The sequence below is a fragment of the Panthera onca genome, chromosome E1 (assembly GCF_046562875.1).
Source record: "Panthera onca isolate mPanOnc1 chromosome E1, mPanOnc1 haplotype 2, whole genome shotgun sequence".
Lineage (NCBI taxonomy): Eukaryota > Metazoa > Chordata > Mammalia > Carnivora > Felidae > Panthera > Panthera onca.
This window is the reverse complement of record NC_138352.1, coordinates 45,638,250-45,655,394: the sequence shown is the minus strand read 5'-3', so window position 1 is coordinate 45,655,394 and position 17,145 is coordinate 45,638,250. Positions and strand designations below refer to the sequence as shown.

At 46.3% G+C, this 17,145-nt stretch overlaps 1 protein-coding gene and 1 long non-coding RNA gene across 14 annotated transcripts in view; one reads left to right on the top strand and one right to left on the bottom strand.

The window, feature by feature from the left end:
- Window positions 1-9,690, bottom strand: part of LOC132687903 (uncharacterized) — a 20,914-nt gene extending 11,224 nt beyond the window's left edge. For 10 of the 12 annotated variants that reach the window (XR_009614331.3, XR_009614329.3, XR_009614328.3 and 7 more), the window contains exon 1: window positions 8,381-8,439. This is a non-coding gene — a long non-coding RNA (uncharacterized LOC132687903). The other 2 variants (XR_009614326.3, XR_009614325.3) reach the window with 2 other exon arrangements.
- DYNLL2 (dynein light chain LC8-type 2) lies at window positions 78-17,145 on the top strand. 2 transcript variants are annotated; one of them, XM_060646517.2, is made up of 3 exons: window positions 78-151; window positions 13,036-13,174; window positions 15,089-17,145. In XM_060646517.2, the coding sequence occupies exons 2-3, from the start codon at window positions 13,043-13,045 to the stop codon at window positions 15,224-15,226; spliced, it is 270 nt and encodes an 89-aa protein (XP_060502500.1). In that variant the 5' UTR covers window positions 78-151; window positions 13,036-13,042; the 3' UTR covers window positions 15,227-17,145. The 2 variants fall into 2 exon arrangements, with proteins under 2 accessions (XP_060502500.1, XP_060502499.1); XM_060646516.3 differs by lacking the exon at window positions 78-151 and adding an exon at window positions 9,852-10,129.

Here is a 17,145-nt window from a genome sequence, read left to right as displayed (position 1 = left end):
TGAAGCCATGGTAACATAGAAGATCTCCAAGGGAAAGTGGTCCAGTGAGAAGAGAAAAGAATCTAGAACAGGACTCTGAGGAACACCAGCACTTAGGATGGGCAGAAGAAGAAGAGCCTGCTAAGGAGACTGAGAAGGAGCAGCCAGAGAGGTAGGAAGGCATCAGGGAAGTGCTGTGCCATGGAGCTTAAGGAGGAGAGAGTCCCAAGGAGGGTGTGACCAACAGTGGTAATGGCAGCTGTCACTGCTTGCTTCTGTAGGTGTGGATGGCACCAGAGAGTCTGAGTAAACCAACTCCGGTTTCTGTTGCAGCCCGAGTTCCAACAAAGGCTGGTCACATCATCCTCCTGCTCAGTGCCCTTCAGTGGGCTCTGGGTTTCTTAAGGATAAAGTTCTAGCTCCACAGCATATCCTTTAGCCACCTCCAAAGTCTGGCCTTAACTTTTCTGTCCACCCTGTTTCCTTCTCCAGAACACTGCTCTCCTGCAAGGCCTGACTTCCTACAATTCTCTATCTTAGCCAGTGAGCTTCTCTCTAACTAAAGAAACGTACTTCCTCCCTTTTCTTTTTTTTCCTTCAAAACCTACCATGCTTCAAGACTTACCTCAAATGTCAACTCTTCTGTTCCCTGATTCTTCCAGAAAGATTGATTACCACCCAACCCTGTGTCCCCCATGAGCATTTGTTCACTCTTGATCACAGTTCTCATCATAGTCTAGCCTGGGGTCAAGTTGGTTGCGTACATGTGTGTCTCCCCAGCTAAAAGGCTGTGAGGGTGGAGAAGAAGTCTGAGGCTACTTCTGGATACTCATCCATGTCCCGTTTCCACAGAGCTTGTTACAAATGTTTAAGAAATGTTTATGGATTTAATGAAATTTTGTCCCTCACAGCCCTCAATTAATAGTGTGGTTTCTGTTTTTTTTTTTTTTTTTTTTTTTTTCATATCACTTCAGGGATTGGGGGGGCAAGGGAGACACTAAAATAGAGAGAACTCTGATTTAGAGGAAAATAGACAAGGAACCGAGTTTAAATCCAGCTGCTCAAAGAAATAGTTCCAGTCTGAGTTTCTCCTGACCCAGGAGCTTTTATCATCTGAGTGCTGGAGAACCACCTTATTCATAGGAAAGCAAGAGAAAAATTAATGCAATAAAAGTTGGTACCTTGAAGAGGTGAACAAAGGTGACAAATCTCTAGCTAGACCAAGAGAAAAGAGAAGACTCAGTTACTAAAGTCAGGAATGAAAGAAGGGACATTTCTACAGATCTTAAAGAAATAAAAAAGATTATAAAGTAACACTATGAACAACTATATGCTATCAAATTAGGTGACCCTAGATAAAATGGACAAATTCTTGAAAGACACAAACTACTGAAACTACTTCATGAAATAGATAATATGAATAGACCTAAAAGAAGTAGATTGCTTTGGTATTTTTAAAACTTCCCACAAAGAAAATTCCAAGCCTAAATGGCTTTACTGAATTCTACCAAATGTTTAAAGAATAATATCCATCCTCCACACTCTTCCAAAAAAAAAAAAAAGAAAAGAAAAAGAAAGAAAGAATAGTAGGGAACACTTTCCAATGCAGTCCAGTATTATCCAGATGCCCAAACAAGACAAAGACATCACAAGAAAACTATACATCAATATTGCTTATGTATATAGATACAAAAATCCTCTGTCAGCACAGAGCCTGATATGGGGCTAGATCAGTACCTGAGCCAAAGTCGGCGCTTAACCAATTAAGCCACCCAGGCACCCCATAATAACATTAAAAAAAAAGAATGAGGGGCACCTGGGTGGCTCAGTTGGTTAAACATCTGGTTCTTGATTTTGGCTCAGGTCATGATCTCATGGTTTGTGAGTTCAGGCCCCGCATCAGGCTCTGCACTGATGGTGGGGAGCCTGCTTAGGATTCTGTCTCTCTCCCTCTCTCTGCCCGTCCTCCACTCATACTTTCTCTCTCTCTCAAAATAAATAAATAAAATAAAACATTTAATAAAATACAATAAAGAATGAAATACTTAGGAATATATTTACCAAAAAAGTGAAAATTATAACAAATTATAACACAACTGAAAATTATAACACATTATTAAAAGAAATTAAAGAAGACCTAAATAAATGGAAAGAAATCCCATGTTCATGGATCAGAACATGTTAATATTATCTTAATTATCTTAATATTGTTAAGATAGCAATACTCCCCAACTTGATCTATGACTTAACATAATCTCTATTGAAAGTCCAGCTGGCTTTTTTACAGAAATTGGTAAGCTGGTCCTTAAGGTAATATGGAAATGCCAGGGATCCAAATTAGACAAAGAATCTTGAAAAAGAAGAGCAAATTTGGAGGACATTTCCAGATTTCATAACTTACTAAGCTATAGTAAGAATACAGTATCATACTGGCATAAGGATAGGTAGATCAATGGAATACAATTGGCAGTCTAAAAAAGAAACACATTTATGGTCAATTGATCTTTGATAAGGGTGTCAAGACAATTTAGTAGTGAAAGGATAGTCTTTTCAACTAAAGATGTGGCACAATTGGATATCCACAAGCAAAACAATGAAGTTAAACCCCATCTCACACCATACAAAAATTAACTCAAATAGGTTCATTTAGAAAGAGCTAAAACTCTTAAAAGAAAATGTAGAAGTAGATCTTTGTGATCTTGGATTAGGCAATGATTTCTTGGAATGACATCAAAAGCACAAGGGACAAAAAATTTGACAAATTTGTCTTCATCAAAATTCACAACTTTTGTGCTTCAAAGGTCACCATCAAGAAAATGAAAATACAACCGAGGGAAAAAAAAGAAAATCAAAATACAATCCACAGAATGGGAGAAAATATTTGTAAATCATATCTCTGGTGAGGGTCTAGTATCTAGAATGTATAAAGAACTCTTACAATTCAATAATATAAAGACAATATAAACCTAATATAAAATATAAAAATGGGCAAAGTATCTGAACATATTTTTCCAAAGAAATATACACACTGCCAATTACATGAAAAGATGCTCAAGATCATTAAACACCAAGGAAATGTGAATGAAAACTACAGTTGGCTTCATACCCTCTAGGATGGCTATACTATAGAAGACAATAATAGGTGTGGGGTGAGAATGTGGAGAAATTGCAACTCTCATACACTGCTGGGAGGAATGTAAAATGAAGCAATTGCTTTGGAAAATAGTCTGACCATTCCTCAAAAGGTTAAGCATAGAATTGCTATGAAACCCAGCAATTCTACACCGGGGTGTATAGTCAAGAGAATTGAAGTCATAAATCCACCCCAAAACTTGTGTAAGAATGCTTATAGAGGCATTGCCCATAACAGCTAAAAAGTGGAAACAACCCAAATGTCCATCAACTAATGAAGGGATAAACAAAATACGGTATGTTTATATGATGGAATATTAACCAGTCATAAAAAGGAATGAAGTACAGATTCATGCTATAACATGGATGAACCTAGACAACATTATACTAAGTGAACTAAGACAGTCCTAAAAGACCAGGTATTTTATTATTTAAAAAAATTTTTTTAAATATTTATTTTTGAGAGAGAGAGATAGAATGCAAGCAGGTGAGGGGCAGAGAGAGGAGATACAGAATCTGAAGCAGGCTCCAGGCTCTGAGCTGTCAGCACAGAGCCCAATGCAGGGCTCGAACCCACGAGACATGAGATCATGACCTGAGTTGAAGTCAGATGCTTAACTGACTAAGCCACTCAGGCGACCCAAGACCATGTATTTTATGATTCAATTTGTAGGAAATGTCCACATTAGGCAAATCTATAGAGACAGAAAGTACATTAATGGGAACTGGGGACAAATGGAGGAGTGACTGCCAATGAGTATAGGGTTTCTTTTTTGGGTGGTGAAAATGTTCTAAAGTTAGGTAGTGGTGATGGTTGCACAGCTCTGTGAATACTAAAAACCATTGAATCGTGCACTAAAGCTGCTATATATGTAAAAACAGAATTAGCTTATTACGTTGAAATGTAAGGTGGGCCTCCATATCCTAGTGAGAAGATTTTTTTAAAAAGTTTTTGCCAACTGGAATATACTTCAATATGCCTAGTAAGGCAAAGTTTTTCTTCAAAATTGTTCTCAGAGAGGAAGGCAAAGTTGTACAGACCTCATTTTTTAGGATTCCACTCACCATTCCCCACCTCACTCTATGGGACTGAGGGTGTGAGAGCTTAGTGTTTGTTTTTATGACAGTGGGAACAAGGTTCTCCCTCATAAATAATCTTGCCTCCCACTCTGGAGGCTCTCCAAGAGTAGACATCTGTGTTTCTGCCTGCCCAGCACCCACTCTCTTGCTTCTTGCAACTTCATGTGGATTTTCCTTCTGTCAGATATTCCCCCCTCGATCTCAGAAGGTCTTTCAGGCTGCCTTCACTTCCAGGGCCAAAAAGTGGACCTGTGAGCCAATCTGTCCAATGCGATGCCCTTCTTTGGGAATTGAATCGACAGTTGGTCTGACTCAAGGAAAATGCCAGTGATTTGCCCCACTGAGATGCCCTGGGAAACTATTCCATGGTTCCTACTCCCTAGAGTCAGGGGTCTACTCTGGTCCTGCTTTTTTCTTCAGATGTTTCGTGCACTCAAGAACCCTAACTTGATCTTTTGCACAAGGACTGACAAATTCCATATTACTCTTTTGGTTCTCCCATGGCAGGGGCAGGGTTCCTCAGGATTGTGCAGACAATGACGGAGGAAGACTCCTAAATTATGAGGAGTTGTGATCTAGAAACCACTACTTGCATTGGAACATCTTTTTTCTGGTTCTTTCTTGATGACCACTTGCTTTAATATTTTAATTGAAGCTCAAACATTAATTGAACTTTAACTATGTCAAGGCACTTTGTTAGTTGAGAGAATACAAAGATGAACAGAATGATATCCCAACTCTGTTGGGTGGTGGGAGTATAGAGGAATGCTCTCTGAATTCTAAGAGGATCAGAGAGATCAGAAAAGAGGGTATTTAAGCTTGGCTACAGGTAGAGAAATTTCTCTAACCCACAGGGCAAGTATCCTTTATGATGGGGTATTGAAATCAGAGAATCATAGACCTGTGAAATCTGGGGGCTGACAGGGACCTTATAGATTATCCAGTCCTACATTTTCTAGATGAAGAAATCCATATTCTGAGGAATAAAATGATTTGACTGAGCCAATTTGGGCTTAGGACTTCTCCTCTGACTCCTATTCTAGTCTCATCTCACTAGTCCTTGGGCGCATGGTTGACCTTGGCTGGCTCCTCCAGGTTTTGGGGGACTTGGGGAGGAGGAAAGGCAATATTTAGGACTTGGTAAATGGTTGCCTAGGGAAACATGTTTTCCAAGGCCACTCAAGAAATCAGTGGGGAATTGGGGCAGATTCCAGTCGTTCTTGTCACATTGCTTTCTTCCTTAGGTTCCCCCCCCCCAAAATGGGGACTTGGCAGAGGGAACTGGCACCAGGGTCTGCACTGTACTGAGTTTGAGGGTGTATGTTCCCACCCTTCTCCATCCTCCTGAAATCCTTGAAGCAAGTCAACAACTCAAGGGCTTGGTGAAACGACTTTTGTCATTGCCATGCTCTATTTCTTCTCAGTGACCTGGTCAGCTGGGGTGGAAGAACCTTTGGTTATTTTACCTATAAGTGTCAGGATATCAGCCAAATACCCAACAGGGAGTATGAGGAAGAAATCAATTCAGACATCAGGCCTGGGTGTTCCCCAGTGCTGACAATGGTTTACCTTAGCCAGCAACTTGTTCTGGGCAGGAAGGGCCCCAGTGTAAATAGCATGCTTTGCTAGTTCTAGGGAAAGAGAAAATCCAAATACAGTTCTTTGGGTGGAGGAAGGGATGGAGTGTCCTTCTAATCCATATTTTTCAGCCATGGAGTAGTTTCATCCACATTCATGGTTTTTATCATGATGTGGGCCCTGATGGCCCCCTAAGTCCTGACCTCTCCACTGTGGGAGTCCCGCAGGCCCTACCCTAATAGAAATGATCAATGTAAACAATACTTCTAGAGAACTTCCCACGTAACAAGAACTGTGCTAGATTCTACAGCCCATACATAAATAAGATGTAATCCCTGTCTGCAAAGAACTACAGACAAATTTAAGCCTCACAAGTTTAATAGAATATGGTCAGTGATAAGCCCTGGATGTTGTCAAAGCATCTGGGATTCAGGAAGGCTTCATAGAGGACACTCATACGGATGAGTTAGCCAGCAATGAAAGCCACAAACCTCACAGGCAAGGGAACCACATGAAAAAAGGTGTGGAATCTGGGTGTGAGGAAAACCACAGGCAGTAGACAGTGTTAGTAGAGCACGAAGAGGGAGATGGAAAGTGTGGGGAGATAAGGTAGGGGTGTGAGATGGGGGAGGTAAGTTATGGGAAAGAGCAGTCTTTTTTTCTGAGCAGGGAAGCAGGATGTGCCTAGGAGATTTGCATTTTAGACAGAACACTTCAGTGTGGATTTGGGGAGGAGGAGCCAGGATTGAGGGCAGGGAACCAACTAGAAGAGATGATGAGTGCCCCATGCAGGGTATTCATGATGAGAGGGGGCACGGACTGGAGAAAGAGCCAAGAGGTGGGTGATGACAGACCTATGGTGGGTTCTAGGGAAAGAGAAGATCCTGAACACAGTTCTTTGGGTGGAGGAAGGGATGGAGTGTCTTTCTAATCCATATTTCTCAGCCATGGAGTAGTTTCATCCACATTCATGGTTCGCAGGTTTCTGACTTGGTGCCTGGGTAGATAATAGGGCCGTGAACTGAGGTAAGAAATACAGGGAAGGGAAACAAGTCTGGAAAAGAAATGTGGATGATGGTTAACATTTATTAATCACTTATATGGACCAGGCATCATGCCAAGAGTTTTTCCAGTATTTTCTCCTAACTATGAAGTAGATACTGTTCTTGATTTACAGAGGAGGAAAATGAAAATCTGAGATGATGAATAGTTTGACTAGATCTGCACAGCTGGTAGACTGGTGGAAAGAATTTCAAATCCAGGCATTCTGGCACCAGGGCCAATGCTTCTAATGACCAGGCTTTGTATGTGTGTATGTGAAGAGTCTGAGGAGCCCGTGGGACACCCACAGTGGGGAGATCTGAGATTTGGGGGGGGGGACCATCAGGGCCCTAGGGGACCCTTAGGTTAAAGAAGGGAGTAGGGGATAGGGGGCCCACAGATAAGGCAAGAATGAAAGTCCCCTGTGATTTTTACATTTGAAGACACGGTTATGTCATCCGGGCAACAGATAACTGGGCAATCACGAATGTGTAGTGGCATCAAATAAAAAGATCCACCAAGTTAAGCTGACGTATTAATTACAGCAGTTCCTGTGTTGCATAGTAATTACCCTAAACAGTACGCATTTCACATAAATAGCAGTAATTAGTATAGCACAAGTTTCCCAAACTGTGTCCTGTGGAATAGTAGTTCCTGGAGACGTTAATAAACGTTTGGATGAAAAAGGGCTTAGGAGTAAGGCAAGTTTACGAAATGCTGGTATAATTCAGATAGAAAACCAAACCCTTGGTTTACAGTTTTTTCTTTTCTCGGTTAGGAGGCAGGATAGCGGAAGGCTAAGAGTATAGGCCCTGGGAACAGACAGCCTGGGGCTGAATCCTGCACTGACAAAAGCTGGGTAACCTTGGGCAAGTTACTGAACTTCTCTAAGGGGTAGTTTCTGCGTCTGTGCAGAAAGATGGTAATACATATTCACTGTAATTGTTTCAGATTTAAATGCAACAACACATTTAAAACACTTAGAATAGAGCCTGGCGCAGAGTGAGGGCTCTATAAATATTAATTATTGTCTATAAACCATACTATTATTAGCAAGTCTCCATGATATCCCACAGAGTCAGTCTTTCTCACACGTATTTCACACACACACTGACATTCATATTTCTTAACAGCTAAGCACTGGTTCTAACTCTGTGCCCTTACCTCCACCCCACCACAGCCCAGGACCGGGAATGACCAAATGCTTGCCTACTCTACTCTAAGCATTGAGGCCAGGGAGAGGGAGGATTTATATATACATCAGCAGTATGGCCTTGGCAGGGCCACCACTAGTTCAGTTTCCTCTGTGCCCACTTGAAAAAAAAGTACGCATCTTTTGGGTGAACATTGTCCTGTACCAGGGCACGCAGTTTAGCAAGTGAAGTGTAGGCTATATTTTAGCTCTCACTTGCCTTTTAGCCTGAATGTCATTGTACAATGAACAACCTGCACAACCATACATGGCTGTTCTGATCTTTAGACCATAGAAGGGGCTGGAAGCTAATGACCATTGGAGAAGGAGGGTAAGAGTTCTCCTCCTAGTAATCCATGAGATTAGCTCTCCACAAACCTTGAGGTGATAAAGCATCCTTCTTCATCTCCTCCCTCTCTGCCCACATGTGCCCCGCCCCCCATTCATTCACACAGAGGCTGACATCAGAATACCCTGGGTGTGAGGGGATACAGCAGGCCTCGTCTATTTCTCTGAAATACCCAGAGTTTGGGAGATGATAGAACTGTGGCCAGCAGAATGGGAGGGCATGATTTCTAGGTTTTCCCTAACACATAATGAACATTAAATTATGATGATCCTCACCAGAGAAGACCAGGGCCAGAGCAAGTCTGACTTCCTGACCATGGTTTGGGACAGTGAAGGGAAAATGGGAATGGGAGCTTCTTAATCCTCACTGTGTGGCCCAAATGCATAGCTCCCTATACAGATTCTCACCACCCCTTTAGGTAGATACTTCCTTTGTGAAACAGAAGGGAAGAAAAATGCAGACATTTCCTGTTCTCTGGAGGTGGGTGGGGTAGAGTGGAAGGCAGGCACCCTCCCAATGGGCACATGCATTAAGGCTCACTCCCACAAATAGCCCCTTCAGCCACCAGAGGGGCTGCTGCCTAGAAGCTAAGACCAGGCCTGACTTGCCAGTGATCTGGTGAGGGCTTTGGTTCTCTCCTCTGTAAGGTGAGAAATATGGATGGCCTGAATTTTAAGCTCCTCACATCTCTGCCATACTTTGGTTCGCACGTCTAGGGGGTTCTATTCACTCCCCCTCCAGTCTAGACTGACTAGAAATGGCTTATTCTCACCTCTATCCCAGGAGCCTGCATGCCAAACACCAACCTCCCTTCTCACAACTGTGCTTAGGGTCGGCCTCCATTGCTCTTGGTGATAAAGAGCAGCTGGAGCTCCAGCTGGGAGTTTAGGTCCTGTGGCCTTGAGACTTGGGAACAAAGGCTGAGCTGCGTGGGGAAGGGACTTTTCCTGAATGTAAGGGGAGGGGGAGCCCTTGGGGCTGTTTGTGCCTATACCTCTCTGTGGAGCAGGCTGTTCCTCTTCTTCCTACAGATCTGGGGGGAGGAAAGGGGTCCTGTCTTTTCCTCTGAGGCTGATGACTTCACCTCCTTCCCTGCTTCTTCCTCAGGTTAGGATCTCTACCCCTTCCCCAGCTGCTCCCCGGGTCTGAATCTCCTTCCCTCTCTCTTCCTTTATTCTTCTTGGGATTGGGGTCTTTATACCCCTCCCTCTGTCTAAGCCTTGCCTCTTTATTCCTTTTTAGGCCTGGCCTCCTAGCCCTGGTAGAAGGGTCTGCATTCTTCTCCTTCTTTCTCTTCTTAAGGCCACATTCCCTCCCCCAACCCTTTCCAGCTCCCCCTCCCTCCGCCCCGAGGCATTGTGGGAGGAAACAAGATGTGGGGCGAGAGAGGCGCGGGGAGAAGCCCGCAGTGCGGGGCCGGGCGGGCGCAGCCAATGGGGAGGGCGGACGGCGGCGCGCGCGGCGGGGGGGCGGGGGCGGGGCGCTATTTCAGTGGGGGCCGCGCGTCGGCCGCGCTCAGCGGCAGAGCGGAGCGGAGCTGTGAGGCGCCAGCGCGGAGCAGGCAGGCGGGTCGGCGGGCGAGAGGCGGAGCGCGGGCGGCCGGGGAAGCTCGAAGGGCCGACGGCGACGGCGAGCGCTCGGCCCGGGGCTGCGGGAACCGGAGACCGCGGCGGCGGCGGCTGCTGCCGGAGGAGCCGAGGGGACACCGCCCCTGCCCGCGCCCAGCCTCAGGCCATCGCTGCTCTCCCGGGGCCCCGCGCAGACTAGCCTCCGTGAAGGTGAGCGGTGGGTGGGGGCGTCCCCGGGGCGGCGGCCCGCACCTGTCGCGTGTAGGCCCACGCGCCGGGCCCAGCCCCGACGCCCGGAGCAGGGCTGGCCTCGGCGTGACGCCCCCGGCGCCCCTCCTTCCCGGGGCTGCGCCACCCCGTGTCCTGGCGACCCCTGGGCGCGGCTGGAGGCCCTGGGCTGCGGAGGTGCGGCTCCCCGCCTCCTCCCCGCCCCCCACCCCTACAGTCTCTGCGCTGCGTGGAGGCCCCTGGTGTTTGGGGCCGAGGGAGAGGGGGTGGAGAGGGCTCGGGCGTGACGCGGCGCCTCCTGCCGCCGCCGCCGCCACCCTCTGGGGCGTCCTTCCTGCAGCGAGGACGCCCAGTCACTCCGGCGCTGCTCCAGGCCGGGCGGGGGAGGGCGGCTGACCGGCCGGGGCGGAGGTGGGGGGAGGATGCTTTCTCCTTCCCCAGGTGCTGGCCTTTGGGGACCGCCGCTCTCTGGAGGATGGCACGGTGGAGGGATAAGCCCCCTTGGAGATCTCAAGGGAGGAAATACAAGCGTTTGTGTGTGTTGGGGGCTGGGGAGGGTAGGGTGGTCCGTTTTTCGGAGGCTTAGCCTTTTCTGTTGCAAAACCGGGGTTAGAGGATGGGGAGCTGTCCTGGAGTGCCCTCTTCGCTTTTCACAGGATCCCCTGGCTCTTGACTGAGGCAGCTGGCCTGGGGCCTTCTGGTCATTCTTCTGTCTGAAGGCCCAAGTCCCCCTTTTTTTTTCTCAGGAGGGAGGGGTTAGGCAGGGCACCTCCCTGTCCTTTTCTCATTGGCACCTTGGACAGGGCAGGTTGGGGCTAGGCCTCCCCTCTCAGACGCCTGGGGGGCCAGGGGTGAAGAATCGTAGCATTGTAGTCACAAGACCCAACGTTATGTAACTGCAGGCTCTCTCCTACTAGAGAGTAAGGTGGCTTTTAATTATTGTGACAAAGTTGTTCCTTTGGACTTTGGTGGTGAGGCACTGGAGCAGGTGAGTTTGCTGGGAAAACCGGTGCCAATTTCATGCTTTAACTTCGCAGTCTCTAACCAGGCCCCACCCCCACCCTAGCGTTTGTAAACAGTGCCCCCTTCTGAGTGGTAACCTGGCATAGGGTACCAGGTGATACTAGTTTTCTTCAAATATAAAGAGCCTTATAGTATCAGAACATTCTTCCTCTGCTGCTGTTGTATATCTGCTCAAACTCCTTGAAGTTGCCCCATATCATATTTCAACCATTGGTTTTTAAAATGAAGATGTTGTTTTGCCCAAGGTCATGTAGCTCGTCAGGCCTCGAACAGGGTTCTTCGGACCTTTCCTCAGCACCAGGTGGTGCACACAGACTCCTTGAGGCTCTTTTTCTTTCGGGTGTGGGGCAGAGGATGCTGGTCCACTAACCCTTTGCTCTGCCAGTCTCTGCTGAAGTGGAACCAGCCCTGCTTAGTTTGAAAGTGCCAGACAGAGGTGGCCTTGGGTGCGGTCAAGGGCCGTGTGGCTGGCAGCTGGCATGTATACTTTCTTTGCATCTGGTGCAGGCTGAAGGAGTAATCATGAGTTCTGCTTTCCCTTTCAGTTCACCCAGCTCACAGGCTAGTGTGGACTCAGAGATCAGGGTGGCCTGATACCATATCAGGGTATCATTCCCATATCAAGGTATCATTCCCAGGGGTCTCTCTTTGAGTGGGCAGCTCCCCCTACCCCCGCCTTAATATCAGACAGGGCTGGAATGACGACATCTTTTGTCCACTGGGTTGGATGACAAAATTCCTCTTTGGGGGGGGGGGGGGGGTCAGTGTGATGGGACTGTGGTCAAGGACAAGATTGGATTTTGCAGCTCATCTCTGTTCTTGCATCTCACCTCACATGCTATAGACTGCCAGGTGGATCCTAACTAGTTTTATCGGGGTTCCTGTCATTCTAGGAATGGACCATGCAAGGTGTATCCCAGAACTCTGGTTGCTGTAGGATGAATGCCATGGCTTAGATAGCAGAGATATGAAAAAAGACTGTTAATAATTTCTTGCCTTTTGTTAGCTCTATCACTATCACTGGGCATTGACAACCTTTTTCTGTGAAAGACCAGATAGCAAATATTTTAGGCTTTATAGGCCATGCATTCTCTTTGCAACTAACTACTCCATTCTGCCATTGTAGCCTGTTTCTGTAAAACTTTATTTACAGAAACAGATGGTGGGCTGAATCTGGCCGACCCCAGTGTAGACTGTCCTTGTTTGCAGATGTTCTCATATTAACCTTAATTAATCCTTATAGAGGATAGAGAGCTATCCTCATTGCTAAAATGGAAGTAATGAATGCAGTAAGGCTAAGTGACTTGCCCTTAGACTACAAGACTTCATAGTCAGGACCAGAAGTCAGGCCTACTGATTCCTAGTCCCATCTTGTTTCCACTATGATACCAATGATGCAATAATGGTCATTAAATTAAGGATTTATTGTGTTCAGGTGTTAATGCCACCTAGTTTACCCTTGATAACCCTGAGTCTCCATTTTAAGATGATGGTATGAAAGCACAGAGGTTAAGTAACTTGCCCAAGGACACAACTAGTAGGTTATAGATACGTTGTAATGTCTTGGCAATTGATGCTTTTGAAAATATCAGAAATAAATAAGTTAGAAACACCTCATTTTACAAATGATTAAAAACTGATGGCTAATTATGTCTTTTTTACTATCTACCTTGTATTTCCCAGGCTTGGGAACCATGTCTTTGCTTAAAGCTTAGGACCTCCTCCTAATTAATACCTCATGTCTTTGTTTTCTGTTGCCCTCACTCTCTGTACTCAGCTCTCCCACTGAGGCTCCACATTCAGCTGCTAATGCTCATTGCTTAGCGCATGGGGCTGTCAGCTTCACCTCTCTGCTTCTTCTGCAGTGTCACGATGTCTGACCGGAAGGCAGTGATCAAGAATGCAGACATGTCTGAGGACATGCAACAGGATGCCGTTGACTGCGCCACGCAGGCTATGGAGAAGTACAACATAGAGAAGGACATTGCTGCCTATATCAAGAAGGTGCGCCCAGAGAGCTGTGCCTTTTAGCCAGGGATGGGGATGGGCAGCTGAGCTGGGACTTAGGAAAGCAGGTATAACCCATGTAAACAAAACCCAGGAGATTGCAAAGCAGACAAATTAGGGAATGATTCTTACCAAAGCCTTCACCTTAGGAATTCTTAACAGGAACTCTGCCAAAGTGTGCGTGTGTGTGTGTGTGTGTGTGTAGATAGTTATGTGATAATAGATAATTTATAGATAATTATTGCAAGGCATTGGGGAGAGAAACTTGGGATCAAATATGACCACATTAATTCAGAAGTATTCAAAATGTAGATAAGGATATTTGAACAGATAATATAAGATCATACACAAATTTTCAGGGAACTGCATCATTTAAAGTGAGCTATCCCTATAATAATCCCTATCATGTGGTGGTTTCTTTTTCTTTTAAAAAGGACACAGGTACTATATCATCTCTTTCTCCTCACCTTCTTAAGAAAAGGGTGGGCTTGAATATATAATATTGGATGAGCAATATGGGCAATAGGTTTAGTCCCTGAAAAATTCCTGAGTGAATGAGTGAATGGATATGGTTAACATGGTGAAGAAGCAGCTGAGCCAGAGGTGAGAAGTGGTACCCAGGGTCTCTGATTTTGTTTCGAATCTATGTCCATTGGTGACGTAATCCAGTCTTTGATATTTTCAACTCTTATATCCCAAAAAGGATGTCTAAGTACAGTGGTATTCTGGTCCATAGAGGTGGTAGGGTATCCTTAAGTTTTCCAGAGTTTTGCTTCTCTATGCAGGTAAAGAGGAAACTCTGGAGTCCTGAGAGACTTTCTGTGTAAGGAGCCAATGGGTGCAGACCCAGCAAGGCTGCTGGGGGTGCTAGCTCCTTGCTGAGTGATGGCCTTATCTGTCCTGTACAGGGAATCTGGAATTATGGACTTTGAGGGTCAGGAGAATCCTTAGATTATATCTGTCCCAGGTTCCTTGTTTTGCTGACTGAGAAAATAAGACCCAGGGAAGTGACTATGGCTCTCCTATCTTACACAGAGTAAGAGTCAGCATTAAGTCTAGATTTGGTGATCCATGCCCTTTCTACTGTTCCCTAATACCTCTTGGAGTCCTGTGGTATAGGGGCTGTGAGGAGTCCAAACAAGTTGAATGTTGAGCACCTAGGGGACAGTCCCAGGGTTGGCAGCTTTGCTAGGCCCATGGTGGAGGGCTGCTGCATGGCAGGGTGCATCTACTCAGCCATCTGTTTCCTGCTGCATGCATGGAGTGACTGGGAATTGCCTGTCTGATTAGGTCATAAGGATTTCCTAGGTTGCTTTGGTGCTGAACTTGTGCCCTTGAGAGAAGTGAAGGAAATTGCCTTGATCTCCTGGCCAATGTCCTTGTTCTGCATCTTACAGCCCACATGGTGTCTGGCACATAGGAATGGGTTTAATGTTGACTTACAAAGAACTGCTTCCTGGTACTCCTGACTTTGGCTGTAGGGTCTTGCTTCTTGGCATTTGGAAATGCTGGTTTAATAATGTGGGAGGCAATGGGTGTCCAGTCAGGGAGGCTCTTCTGTTTTCCACATGCTGCGTGACTCTGGAGTGGTCGTTTATGCCTCTGGCTTCCCTGACTCCTTTGCTAAAGAATCACAGGGTGGGCTATGGAGTAGGGTAGCTAGGAGGAGGGGAGATGATCGGGGTGTAAAGTGCTAGAGAGAAATAACAGAGCCTTTGCGGTGTTCCATTATTAATGAAGGAAGGAGTGTCCTAGCCAGCCTTAACCTGAGCTCCTGAGGTTTGGGGAGCTGAGGCCATGGGCTAGGGGTAGGTGGGGGATGATAACTAAATTAATCAGATTCCTATTCTGATTTCTCATCTTCCAGCTGTCCTAATCACCTTTCTTCTCTCCCTTTTATTCTTCTTTTAGGAATTTGACAAGAAATATAACCCTACCTGGCATTGTATCGTGGGCCGAAATTTTGGCAGCTATGTTACACACGAGACAAAGCACTTCATCTATTTTTACTTGGGTCAAGTTGCAATCCTCCTCTTCAAGTCAGGCTAGGTGGCCACAGTGAAGGTGTCAGTGGCGGCGGCAGCGATGGCAAGCAGGCGGCGTTGCTGGGACTGTTTTGCACTGGGGCCAGCATCAGGATGTCCTCTCCAATGGCTGTGCTACTGCATGGACTGTATACTCGATTTCATGTGTATGTCGCAGTAAACAAAACCAAACTTCTTTCTGTTTAGTTGCCTGGGGAAGAAGGCTGCTTTATGTTTATTTTTCAAGACTTAAAATTTTTTTCTTTGGTTGTATTGCACTAGAAAGTCTCTCCCACTCCTCCCTCTTCTCTTTCTCTCCCTATATAAAATAAAAAGCCCTCCACAAAGTCTGTAAGCCTAGGAGGGCTGGGGAAGGAAATTGGTTTCTGGAGGTGGAAGTAAATGTAGCAGCCTCCTCCTGGCAGCGGATGCTGCTTTGGGAGGGCCAGGGGGGCTGCAGGGGGTGTGGCATTAAGATTGGCAGGGAGAGAGGGATAGGAAGGAGGTAGGGGGATTGATCTAGTACCAGGGAGAATATTCCACTGAACTGTGATTTCACGGCTTGGGGCAAAGGGTGGGGTGGGGGGTGGATTCTTTAAGGGGCCCTGAGACGTGTTTGTCTGTGGTGTGTGGGAGTGGGGAGCAGACTTGTCTTGCTGTCTTTGTCAGAAGAGTTTCTAAGTAAGGGCTGTGTCTTTGTGGATTACCTTCTTTTATTCTTCCTGCTGGAGCTCCTGCTAGGAGGATGTTGGAGGTAGGATTAGCTTGATTTTTTTTCCGATTCATTCTTCTCTCCTTCTGTCTGCTCCCTGCTTAGCCCTTGGTTTTCTCATTCCTCTGGAGTTCTCTTAGAGCAGCCCCTGTTAGTTGGCTGGCAAGGGAATTTCTGGTGACTGTAGTACCTTAGTTAAGTCTTAGCAATCAAACCAAATCAATGTCTCCCTTGATTCTCCTCTGTGTATATGTATGTATGTGTGTGTGTGTCTTGGTTTGGGGTAGAGGGGAGGGAGGGGCAGGACAGTGTGGAATCTCTAGGGTGTATGGGTAGATAGGCTGCACAGTTAGTTCTAATTGGGCCTTTATGTTAAAAAATCTCTGGGGCTGAAGATAGTTGTCAACTCCCCAGGCCATCTGGCACAGACACTGCTTGCTCTATGGCTATCTGCTCCCCAGAAGGCTTTGGGAGGATTATCCATGAGGAGATGGCTATGATGCCATCTGCCCTGGAACTGGTTCTCCATGGAGAGGGAAAGTGACGTTGTGGGTGGTTGCAGCCTCTTGTGGGAGGTAGGGATAGAAGTGATAAAGGGCTGTGAGGACCTTTGGGGGAACTTTGGAGGGGATTAGTCTTGCAGTGGTGAAGCTGGGTATCAGGCGATGGAGCAGGGCCGCTAGTGGCAGGAGATTCCAAGGAGAGTGTGGGGGGAAATCTTGTCTGTTGATCAAACAGGGATGGTGGAGGGAGGGCAGTCATTGCTGACTGAGCTGCTGATTCTTGTAAATCGCATTTAAAACTCTCATGTGTAGGGTTGACACTATGGGAGGGGGGTGGTTGGGATCCAGCTCATTCTTTTTTCTTTGTTTTTCTAAGTCCATCCTTGGGGCTGGTGGGGAGGCAGGAGAATGCCCCCTCCCTAAGCCTTTAGTGTGTGCCGAGTTTTCTTTTTGATGCTGACAGGGGAGGGTGGGTACGGGGATGGTGAGTGAGTTCCCTATATCAAACCCTTCGGTGGGCACAAGATTGAGTGCTTGGTTTTAGGTTTTGTTTTTTTATGATTGTCCAGATCTGTGTTTCCCCCTGCCTTCCCAGACTTGTGTGGCCAGTTGGAAATGTCTGGTTTGTGTTCATCTCTCCCTCATTTCTGGAGCAGGGGCTGAGACCCCACCACATCTTCTATGCTCTGCATCCATGCCTCTTTTGGACATTAAAGGTCGATTGATGCA